Genomic DNA, 12,621 nt, shown 5'->3' with positions numbered 1-12,621 from the left:
ATGAGTTTCATAACAAAGTGTCATGAGTTAGCAAAGCATAGTCCTGGAAGTGATGTCCTTGCCAAGGGGTGCTTACAGCTTCCTCTGTGACCAGACAGGACCTATCAGCTGGCCAGTTTGAATATGGACATGTTTTTTAGCCACTTAAATTGTGACCGCCTCTGTGATCCACATTTAAGAATAAACAAACCCCAGGCCGAGCTCTCTCTCGTTTCCAGTGCTGGGACAGGTGGCTGCAGGCCCCGTGTGGGGGCCAGCGGGCCCAGCCCAGGCTCTGCTTGGGCCAGGCTGGGCCGGGCCACGGCCATCCTGGAGCTGATGGGCCCTGTTCCACCCACAGAACCACCCCCACAGTCCTGCTGTGGGCAGCCGGAGCAGCTCGGCTCTCCCCCCTGTCCAGTGCGGCCAAGATTCAGCTGAAGCTTCCCTGCTCTCCAGCAAAGATCGTGTGACCAACAGCGATAAGCGACATTCCAGCTGCAAGGCCGAGGTGAGATTAACCCTTTTAGTGCTGTGAAGAGCTGAAAACCCGAGGGAGGAGAAAGAGGAGATGCTTAAAGCTGAAATTCTGTTGTAAAGCTATGATGTATCAGAGTACCCATTGTAATTTCATGAAGGCATGGGGGGGTGGAGCATTTGACTTGTGAGCAAAAGCACCTGTGCTGAGATAGGCAGATGCTGAAGCAGCTGTAATTTGATGAGAAGTTTGAACAGGGAGAGATGGAAGCAATGAGGACTTTTGCTCCAAATGCAAAAGGAGACCTCAGTTCCTAAAGATGCTCCCAGAGACAGTCCTAGAGATGAAGATGAGGAAGACCCTTTGCTCCCAGGGAAGGAGGAGGGCCTCTGTTCTTAGAGATGAAATGCTCCCAGAGATGGGTGAAGAGAACTTTTGTTTCTGAATGGCTCAACCTTAAAATTGTACCCCAGTAATTCAAGAGTGGACCCTCGAAAGCAGTTGTGGGAAAAACTGCAAGTCATGGGAAGGGACTCACATGCGAGCAGAGAACCAACCCGGGTGGCTGTCTCGTTGTGATAATGTGTTCATAGCACGGGCAAGAGAGACTCCACTTCCTAAATGAACTGAACAAGGTTATTATGGAAGTGATAAACAGACTGAACATCTTAAGGGTTGTCTTTTTACACTGTCAGTGGGAGAAGGGAGAAAGGTGGGGGGGAGGAGAAGTGTTCTGAAGGTGTGGTATGATTTTTTTTTTTCCTTTTTCTTTTAGGTCTGTTAATAAACTCCTTTATATTCTTTCAAGTTTGGTGCCTGCTTTGCGTTTCTCCCAATTCTTATCTCACAAAAGATATACAGTAATGAGTATTTTAGACCAAAGCACTACACAAAGCTATTTAAAAGAATGCATTTAGCTTGACATTAGCAGCTTACCTTAACATGGTGAAAATATAGCGAGGGCTGGCAGCATCCTTTCCACCATGAAGCCTGGTGCCAAACTGACCAATAGGTTGTAGCAGATTCACATTGTTACTTCCAACAAAGTTCTGAGCCAAGTTGACGATAGTCATCATTAGTGCTTGCTGCAAGAAAATACATATTCATTGTACTAAGTATGAGACAGTCTACCCTAATCAGCCAGTAAAATCTATTTTTAATGGCCCAAAATTATGTGACTAACCTGAATTAAATTTTTAAAAAAGCAGTCTCCCTGAGAAAGGCCTGTTGTAACCTTTTACAAGGGCTGCTGGGAATACATATTCTATGCTTATGAAAACCCCTGGGCTTCTCATTTTTTTCTAAAGCACTTCTCTGGGGGAAGTAAAGGGACACAAACTGACCACACTTGCACGCACAAACCACTACTCATTGCTTCTAAAGGGAGAAGAGAGGGGAGAGATGGACTGTTAATACGGCCACTTTTGCTAATATTTCAAATAAATATAAACAAAACAGGAGCTAGAAATAATCTTTGTTCTGACATCATAAAAAGTTTTTGAAGAACAGAGTCTCTGCTTCTTCCCTTAAAATACTGTACTTCTTGTTTCAGACAAAAATTGTCCTAGTACATAGTTCCTATATTCCTATGATTTGAGAATCTAGAAGTTGCCTAGGTAATTAGTTATCTACTATTTTGCCACAACCCATACTGTATTTGGGATAACACTGTGGACAAACACTTGGAAAGAAAGGAAATGTGCTGTCTTATTAAGACACATACTGCTTGGTTCACTTCCTTCTAAAAGACATCTGTGATTAGTAGAATTACAGTCAATAGTTTGCAATTTTAATACCAGAAACATTTACCTAATATTTTACGTAGGCTAAAAGTCCTCACAACTTCACCATACTCCATACTCACCTCCCCATGGTGATAAGCTGACATTTCAGCCACAGAACCAGCCAGCTGAGCAACCTTTACTTCACGTTTATCATTTCTCTTAAAGCAAGTGAACAGAACCTTGCGTTGCCCTGGTTTCAAACCTAGTAAGAAGAACGTCCCATTCTCAACACAGACACAAGCAAATGTTTTCAAATTATAAACTTGTTTAGCCTTTATTATCATTTCTAATCTCTCTTAAAAGAAGTCTAGAAATTAAATAGAAGTAAATTCACATGGTAATAGTAACAAAATAATAAATATGTATTTTTTAAAAAAGTAGTAAAAGTATTTTACCAAACTCAAAACAATTACCAAAATAGTGGTAACATAATCTTTTCAGCCTATTATACGGCATTCAATACATCATTCTAATAAACTGGAGCTTGATCCTAGAAGTACAACTTCCACAAGTCAAGAATTCTTTCCATTCTACTCAGCAAAATCTTTTTCCTAAGAATACTGGCACAAATTCAGCAATAACAGCTGTAACTGTAGCTTACGTGTATTTCACAGCACTCGGACATTCTACTTTTTGTGTGAAATTCTCAAATACGCATTAAAATTCAACAAAAAAAATGTTATCCTCTTTAGATCTTTTATTAAAGTTTTAAGAAAGAAGCCAGTTCCTGATCTTCTGGTTTATTTTCATTGCTTAAGCACACTTTAGGAACAACATCTGTGCGGAAGGGATTGCATCATATTTGCTGCATGTTATCTAGAACTTGATGACCAGTTCTAGATCATGCTTATTGAGCTAGGCAGTGTTTTAATTCACATACATTTCTGAAATGCACTAAAATATTGTTAAATGTTACCATTACTACAGTGGGTCAAACATAAGAGCAAAAGCTGGAAGGAAGACGAAAAAATAAAAAAGAAACTGTCTTCAATTTCCATTTTATTTAAATATGTAATATCCAAACTTTTTTACAATGGGTCTGCATCATGTTTTACTACCAGAAATCTATTGAAAACAACAGACTTAAAGGATTTCCTTCACACAGGAGAATCACCAAGTAGTAAGAATTGTAACTAGCAGCTGTGAAGAGACAGCCAAAATCCTCTTCATTATTATTTCTGAGATTTGCCACCAGACTAGCCTGTCATTTATCTCCTGACGATGCTAAAGGACAAAAGCCATTGCTAGAGCACTACACCTGCTGAACAATTCACACATCCATGCCCAGAATGCGGAGAAACACTCACAGGAATTATATATAATATTTGTAATATTATATATATACACCTACATTATGTTACATATATACATAGACACACACAAATACATGAATAGCTATGTTCCCCTCTTATTTTCTTACATTTCTGTAGAAACAGTCTACTGCGAGTTCATTCTTTAAGTTTCAGCAAAATCATTCTGCTGTTTCTGAGAAAGCAGTCTGGGTACAGCATGTTGTAAAGAGCAAGGATCTCTTGAAACACACAGCTCTGTAAGTACCCAGGTATGGAAAGAACTAAGTCTGGAGAAGCTGAAACAGAGACTGACGTCCTTTGGTTCCCTAGGCGTGTATCTGCATACCTAACTCAGCTTCATTCTGCATCAAAGCTGGGGATCCATCCTACCAGGAAGCTACTGCCCCTACCCCCTGAACTATCCCCCTCTCTCATCCAAAACACAAAAAGCTCTTCCTGTATGAATATTTTAGTGTAAGTCTGTAGTGTCAAGAAGCCTGACCAGCTCCACTATAAAATGTACTGGAAAGTGGAGATAAACGCACTTCCCCCCTCCCTGAAGCCTTTTTTCTGACCGTAGTAAGCTTGTGCACACGGACAATGACATGGACGGGAATTCCTGCTCATGCTGTCTGCGGACAGTTTTACAAACAAAGCTGTAGTGTAGTAAGCTGCTCCTTTTAATGTTTATGCTATTGCAAGGGGGAGGGTTAGTAAGCCTGACTGACAGGAGCCTAGCAAGATTACAGGTCAGTAAACATTAGAGCACTGCCTGTGGTGCAAGACTGAAGAGAGAAAACATTTGCATCTTCATCTGCACTCAGCTGCTGACTTGAATGTTAATTATTATAAGCACTTAAGAGACTTGCTTTCTCTGATGGTATGAGCAGAAACAAAGTGCTTGTACAGCCTAGGGAATAGGTCTGGTTAAGTAACAAGCCTGCACAGCAGCAGCTTAAACTTCCACAGAAGAAACATGGCAATTCCTGAACAGAATTCTTCAGGTTGGAAGAGACCACAGTGGCTCATCTGGTCCAACCTCCCCGAGCAGGATCACCCTAGAGTACACTGCACAGGATATAGTCTCTCTTGAATATATTCAGTGACGGAGACTCCACACCCTCCAGTGTGCAGTCACCGCACATAGACGTTCTTCCTCATGTTCAGGTGGAACTTCCTGTGCATCAGTGCCTGTCCACTGCCTCTTGTCCTACTGTTTGGCACCACTGAGAAGATCCTGGCTCCATCTTCTTGACACCTCCCCTTTAGTACTTACACACATTGATGAGGTCCCCTCGCAACCATCTCTTGAGACTGAACAGGCCCAGCTCCATCAGCCTTTCCTCATAAGAGAGATAGTCCAGTCCCTTCGTCATCTTCATAACCCTCCACTGAACCTGCCCCAGGAGCTCCATGTCCCTCTTGTCCCAAGAACCCCAGAACTGCACAGACACAGCAGATGTGGCCTCACATCTGAGGGCTGAGTAGAGGGGCAGGATCACCTCCCTTGACCCCCTGGCAATGCTCTTCCTAATGCACCCAGGACACCATTGTTATGATGATATGTTAACAAACACATACATGGAAGTTCTTATGCTCTCTACTTAAATGCATTGATTCCAACACAAATCACAGCTTTAAAAACCATCAATAAACGGGAATATTCCAACAAATCATAATGAATTATCAGCTTACCATCAACAAGGGAAGGGATAGATCTCTCGTTGTCTGAATTTGAGAAAAGGATCAACTCCTTGTTAATGAAATCATTGTAAGTCAAATGTTTTGTTGCTGTACCATATAAAAATTGCTGAAAAAAACCACATACATTATTCATTCAATACAAAAACTACATTACATTTAAATCTCACCTGGCAGATTTATGACTATTATTTAGAACTCACCTCGGGAAGGCCGTGTAGTCGACGCTGTCGCCTGTCTTCCATGAAATTTGTTAACCATTCTTTTCGGTCATCAATCTTCTTCTTACTGAAGGCCTGGAAAGATTCCAAGTACACTAAAGTATCACCATATAAATGTTTGTGCAAATGTATGTTACTTTAGTCAGAATTTTAAGTATATTGAACTTTCTGATGAAGTATTCACAAAGGCTTATTTGGGCAAGCTAATCCATATAACTAACGATTACATTTAAGGAGCAGTCCCAGTACATGACTTTTCAGACATTTTTGCACAAGGTGTTTTTGAAATGACAGATCTCTCACTGATTGCAATTTAAATTGATATTGCTTTCCTGAAATCTGCACACATCTAGACAAATCTTATCATTCTTCTTCCCCCTCTTCACGTCAGAGTTGTGCTTTGACACATGGGTTTGAAGGTCTTTCCCCACACAGCTTTAAGGTTGGGTTCATCATTCAGACTGAGCTATAATCAGCTCTCATCAAGAAAATCAACTGAAGGTATTAGAAAAAACATCCCGCTCTTGTCCTCTCCATGCCCTCTTTGCTCTGTCAATAACTTGTAGCTGTTCCTGACTGGCCATCCCTAGTCCTCTTATGAAAATTGACAACCTGACAAAATTGACACTGCACAAAAAGCCTAAGCCAGAGTTTGTGCCAGCTGACTGACGGCCTCAGCCTTCATGATGACAAGGCATCACTTTCCAGCAACCACTTATCACTACAAAAGGACACAGGAATGTTCTGACTTTGTGGTGTCACAGAAACAGAGTTTCCCTCCAGTGAGTTTCTTCTCCGAAAAGAAGACATAAAAACTGAGTATGTGGTTTAAGCAAGATTTTGACTACTTTGGGGAAATTCTATGAGTTGCTGAGGTATTGCATTTTTTTCTCAGGGAGTAAGATACAGAAACTCCATCATGACCTGATTTTAACCACTCTCCTGCATGAGAACACGGTCATCAGCACCATCTTTTTCAAGGGACTCTGACTGGAGCACTCCAAAGGAGCTCAATGAATAGTTTCAATTCCTTGGAGACACAATGTTGTGTAATAAATATTAAATCTAACTTAGTTTCTGAGAAACGGACTGAGCGATATCACTATGTTTTACATCAGACTGACTTCATTTGTGAACATACCTTGATAACTCACAACACCAGACATCTGAAAATTTAAGATTACGCTTTTGTAAAAAACATGACTAAATTGTTAGCATTTTCTTCTGGCTCCTTTCAGTTTATCTATACCTTTTCTAGACCACTGAAGTGACAAATGACCAAGAGCTGGATCAGCATAAAAATTATTTCAATAGAATAAAAATAGAATTAATAGAATAAAGAGCTGTTCTCAAATATTTATTCCTAAATATAATAAGAAGGGGATTTTTTCTGTTTCTCCACTTAAAACTGCTATTCTAATACTTCATTTACTAGCAAAGGAGTTCTTCAGAATGCTGAGGAATTTGCTTTGTGAAATAGTTTTTGCTTTCCTAGATTACAGCTATCATGAGGCCTAGCAGGGCCTGTAATCACACACCACCCAGAGGTAAACTTGGGGCTGGGATTACAGTGACCAGCACAGGAAATGCAGGTGGAAGTAGAAGTGAAGTTTCTGTATACAGCTCCAGCACTAGCTGGTAGTTGCTGAGGTGTAACAGAGGTGAACAGCTTCCTCCCAGACTGACAGAATACTATTTACCTAACAGTGAGGATCAGCCATAACTGGCAACATGGCCTCCCTACACCAGCCTGTGTATGGAGGTCTCTTTGCAGAAATAGAGATCAGAATTGTTAGTAAAACCACACATTTTACTGTACCCACAGTTTAAGAAAAAAGTTGTTTTGTCTAAGATGAGTATTTTTCCATTTTCCTTTTTTTTCTCTCCTACCCGTTTTTTTCTCTGTAATGTCACCTACAACTAAAATAGCAAATTAAAGTAGATATAAGTTGAAATATTTCTTGAGAAAACAGCTTCATTCCAGACACTTCATGCTTTGTCCTTCCACAAGCCTTCTTTGAAACGCAAGTATTTTCCTGCACAAAACTATCTACAAAACTTCAAATATGTAGAGCACATGCATGAATACATATATGACACACTGATAGATCTTCAATGAATAAACAATATTTATCTGATCTTACTTGCTCAGAAACAAAATACAGACCCCTAAGCAGATGTGAAACATAATTTGTTTGGGCTCTATTGCCTTACTCTAAGTACTTTTTGTATGTTCTGTCTTTAAAAGAAATTCTGACTGTAACATTTCTTGATATTCACATCACACAAAATTATCAAAGCTAAAAGCAGAAGGTAGAGCTCACTTTGTGGTGTGGATTAAGCTTATTCCAAAATTTAAAACATTTTCCAAAAGACTCTTTCTCTGCCCAAAGTACTTTTTCAGGTACACAAAAAAAAACCAAAACAACCCAGTGAAAACTAAAACATATCATATGGAAGCACTGCTGTGAGTTCTTACCAGTGTAATGGCAGCATCATCCTCAGGCCCAGCATATCGAAAAAGGATCCGATGTCTTTCCATGTCAGCAAAATATTCTTTTGCTTCTTTCGCAGTGCTGGTACCCAATCCTGTACAATAAACAGAAATAGGTACTCAATGTTCAAAATTTAAGTTTTATTATTTTACCCCTTTTATTTTACTTGCAATATTATAAAATCACTATGTAAGATATTATCATGAAAACAGCCATAAATAAAACTTCACACCACCCATTTATTATCATTATCATTTATTCATAGGGTTCACATACTTGTTTTTAAACAAACCTTTGTAGTATTTAATCTTCCATGCTTTGTGATTTTCCATATGCTTTTTCCACTCATCAAATTCAGGAATACTATAGAACGAAAGTTCTTGCTTATTTTTGCTTGCCTTTGAAAAAACAAACAAACAAAATCAACATTTCTGTTGTGCTGTAAGTAATCCATAAAATCTCAATAACAGAACCCATACCTTCACGATAGGGGTGATGAATTCCTCGAGAAAACCGTGTTTCAACAGTGATGGCCAATTGTGATGAATAAAATTGATCAACAAGCCCTTTATGTGAGATCCATCCTGATCCTGAATCAGAACACGATAACATGAGGCAATCTTACAAAATACCAGATTCCCAAAACCACCAAAAAACCCACTCAGTGGCCTGAATACATCAACACAATGTCTGATGATAGAAAGCATAGAAAGGAACAGCTGGCTTTAATTTGGATTCCAAACTGGACCTGGGTATGAAATAACCACCTGTGAATGTCACTGTCCCTGAGCTATTAATGATCTCTTCCAAGCCAAGTGCATGGTTGCTGCTCAAAGTTTCTCTGCCTGTGGCATGTTTTTGCTGAGAGCTAGACAGCTCTCCCAGACACCAGAGTTGAATTTTTGCAGAAAAAAGCCAAACCTGGCCACAGTTCTCACTGGTGGCACGAAGCTTGATAGCTCAATCATGAGATTTTCCAAAAATAATTGCCTACATTCTTGTCTCTACCTGACTTGCTAGCAATACCACCTCATTTATTGTCTACTTTTGTCCTTACTTTCAGCATATTTTTGAATTATCAGTAGTATGTTTTTATTAATACTTCGACTTCTTGCTATTTTGTGCAGCAAAGTTCAGTTGTGCTTTTAGAGCAACCAAAACAATATATATAAATAAATTAATCCCTTAAAGAAATCTCATAACCTATGAAATTGCAGCAAAACACACTGTAAGAAGCTCTGTAGATTAAAACCTGTGAATTTCAGACTTACCTGATCTGTCATGATCATAATTTTTCCATATCTCAAACTTTTCAGAGATTCTGGATCTTCATAGCTTTTCTTGTATTGTAGTCCAACTATTTTGATGATGTTGTTGATTTCTGCATTTTCCATAATCTGTACAAAAGTTATTTTTGCAGCCAGTGTAAAAAGCAGAGGTTCAGAAACATCTCAGTCTTGCTTTATAGATACTTTTTCAATGCACCTTGACCTCAACTTTATAAGCTTTTTATTCCCACCCCTTCAAGTCTTTGCACTTGTAATGATTTCTTCTGTTACTTGCAAATTCTCAAGACTGCACCACTCTCTTTCTCCGCTACAGACAGAGCACTTTGGATTGGGAAAGCTGGGAGAAAACTGCAGGTGTAACAAAAAGTCATCTCACAAATGTGCCTTCTTTCTCCACTGTTTTTATGGGCATGTGCAGCACACCTCTTATTACAGACAAATTATGGGTGGCAACAGGAGTAATATGATGAGGTAATGCTGCTGGCTGCTGACTCATGTTGTGAGTCCATGAAATCACATGGCAATGGAGAAAATACAAAGTTTTAGGGGTCTTAAGTACTCATGTGAAATGTGAATATGAGTCATAGCAAGATTTCCTTTCACTTGTGAAGAAATGAACTTTATCATCCCAGTACTGCACTACTACAGTTAATACTGAAAGCCTTATCTCAGGCTTCAAAACAGCTGCTACTCTATGAAATCCCAGTCACAAAACTCATGAAAAAATTAAAAATTAAAATATGAAGGTGTAAATCTAGAAATCAAGAATAAACAGGAGGACACCCATTTGTCAGCAGAAGGAGAAGGACAGAACTACATACCTGTTTGTGAGAAGCTTCTCGGACATTGAGAATTTTGCCCCTGAGTGGGAAGACTCCGTATCTGTCTCTACCAATTACACCGAGGCCAGAGACAGCTAAAGATTTGGCCGAGTCTCCTTCTGTTAATATCAACGTGCAGTCCAAGGAATGTTTGCCACCTGCAGGCCAAGAAGAAGTAGAGGGAAGGCAAAAAGCCAGGAAGTGTAACTCAAATGAAAGAAATACAGTTTAATTCTTCCTACTCTACAGTTAATCTCCTCTCATCAGTTAATTTAGGTAGGCTGAATTTCTCTTCCTAGGGATGGCCTTCATACCACTAAAATGGCACAGCAATGAGTATCCTTGCTAAGGATACATAGCATACTATGGATTCCTATGGACAAGGAGCAAAACAGGATGCAATGGTGGCACATCTTATATAATGGTTGCTACATGTCTGCACAAAAAAGGACAGATTGCTTCTCTACCTTTACCATTGCGTTTTGCTAGCTGCAAATTTCTTATACACATACATTATGCATGCCTGAGTTACATACAGGCGTTATATCCCATTCTGCATTTTCCCTTTGCTCACAGCATATTTTAAAAAGTAATTTGTTAAATCACACTTTTGTGGGTTCCCTTTTTTATTGTCTATCATCTAAAGCCAGACAACTGTACGAAGAACATGTCAGAAAAGCTCAAATGATGAGAACATTTGCACTTATTATACCTCACAAATTTCTCAAACAGAAAAATAAATCTTTACTAACAGTGTAATTTTGATTCTACAAGACACAGCATCTTGTTGCCTGTGTGCTCAAAACTGGAATGACATTTATGTTCTGCCTATTGCAACTGCAGCAGTGGAATAGACGTTCTAAATAACAAGCAGGTTGAAAAAAGGAACCCACCCTTTTAAAACAGTGCAAATGTTCATTAAGTATTTTTGCTATTTTATCAAGGCCCATGTTAAGAAAGAATCCAAAAAATCTTCAAGCTGGTTGAGTCTCACCTACTGCTAATAAGGAAGTTTTGAATATACTGGCATTTAAAATGTGTGCTGTAATTTGCCTTTACCTGGTAGGTAAAAACCAGCCCATACTTCCTATTACACAGAACTTACATTCAGCATCTTTGGTTTTCTGAATCAAGATGTGTGGCTTAATACAATCTAAGGCAGTTATTCACACTGTCAGTGACTACCTACCAGCAAGGTGGATGCCAAATACTTAGAAAAACACCAGTGTGCTGTTTTAGAATATATAAGAGCCAATATTTTTCATAAATGAACTACAGAAAACACATCTGAACGTCACCCAGGTTGACTTTCTTCTGGAATGGATGCAATCAGTAGCAATTAATTTCACGGAAATACAACATTCCAGGTATTTTGCTGAGCATAGGTCTAAAGAACTCGAAGACAAAACCACATGAACTGACAGGTTCAAAAAATGCTTTTATGCTTCACCTAATTTAGTAATCTGGCTGCTCCCTTACAATCCTATATTCTTAATTTTTGCTTTGATTTCTACTTCTCCTCCAACAAGCCACAGAATTATGTACAGCTGCTCAAGATCACAAGAAAGCAAGAATGACCAGGTATAGGACCCTTCCTTTACAGAGAAGGGGGAAGAAATCTGCAGCAAGTGCATCACTCTAGAGATACACCTCTCTCCTGTTCTTAAGCAAACTGGCAATGACTAAAACGCTCAGGGATACCAGGGACACAAGAAACCTGTGGATGCTGGACCTCAGCTACAAATTCATTCTTGAAGTAAAGATAAAATCTAAAAACCAGAGGAATAACTAAAGTCAGATGTGTCTGTGGCCAGAGCCTGTTCTCTCCCTGCTGCACTTCCTGTGTCCACCCAGAATGTGCAATGCCTTCAATGTCACAAATCCAGTATCTTCCAGAATTTCAATAAACCAATACCTGGCTAAGCCTCCTCAGCAGATGAAGAGTTCCCTCAACATGAAACAGTAATTAGGCATCAGAGAAATACCTGGGTAACAGGCATTTAAGCCATGCAAAGCTTTAGCCCAAATGAATCCCTACATGCCTTCTTAGCTGAGGAAGTTTCAGGATGAAAAGCAATAGAAAATTTTATTAGCTCCCCTGTTAGAGATTCTCCCTTCCCCTCACCCCCAGTCAAAAAAATGAGTAAGAAATTATTTTGAAGCCTGGTCTCCAAAGCAGAGCTAAAAAAACTACGAAGAAAGTGTGTCCAAAATCATGCATTATATCTGCTAGGAGCACTAGGCTTGATATCCATGAAAACATATCATTTCTCCAAGCACACAATCTTTTCAGCAAAAAAAAAATATCAGGGACATATATCTGAGTAAGGAGTGAAAATTCCACAGGCAAAATACTAGAGTAGATGCAACTATCAACTTTTGAGGCAAAACATGACATCTGAATAAATAAAAAAGTAATTAAATACTGAAGAAACTCCATTAAAAAAATTAATAACCAAGGAACCAACAAGAAAGGGAGGAAAATTAGAAGCATCTTATCATCATCTCATCAAGTCATCTCTGGTTTGGATGCTGAAGCACAAAAAAACCCCCCAAAACAA

General features: G+C 39.2%; 1 protein-coding gene across 2 annotated transcripts in view; it reads right to left on the bottom strand.

The window, feature by feature from the left end:
• Positions 1–12,621, bottom strand: part of TOP2B (DNA topoisomerase II beta) — a 60,578-nt gene that overhangs the window by 16,220 nt on the left and 31,737 nt on the right. For both annotated transcript variants that reach the window (XM_042043045.1, XM_042043046.1), the window contains exons 12-20: positions 10,061–10,218; positions 9,222–9,347; positions 8,430–8,540; positions 8,243–8,348; positions 7,935–8,044; positions 5,438–5,530; positions 5,229–5,343; positions 2,322–2,443; positions 1,394–1,542 (exon numbers count right to left, since the gene is read on the bottom strand). In XM_042043045.1, the coding sequence (XP_041898979.1) occupies positions 1,394–1,542; positions 2,322–2,443; positions 5,229–5,343; positions 5,438–5,530; positions 7,935–8,044; positions 8,243–8,348; positions 8,430–8,540; positions 9,222–9,347; positions 10,061–10,218 (1,090 nt within the window). The remainder of the gene's footprint in view (positions 1–1,393; positions 1,543–2,321; positions 2,444–5,228; positions 5,344–5,437; positions 5,531–7,934; positions 8,045–8,242; positions 8,349–8,429; positions 8,541–9,221; positions 9,348–10,060; positions 10,219–12,621) is intronic.

Source organism: Corvus kubaryi, unplaced genomic scaffold (genome assembly GCF_017639235.1).
Source record: "Corvus kubaryi isolate FWS band 111438036 unplaced genomic scaffold, C.kubaryi_AGA036_p1.0 37398, whole genome shotgun sequence".
In the NCBI taxonomy this organism is placed as follows: domain Eukaryota; kingdom Metazoa; phylum Chordata; class Aves; order Passeriformes; family Corvidae; genus Corvus; species Corvus kubaryi.
This window is presented reverse-complemented; position numbering and strand designations above follow the sequence as displayed.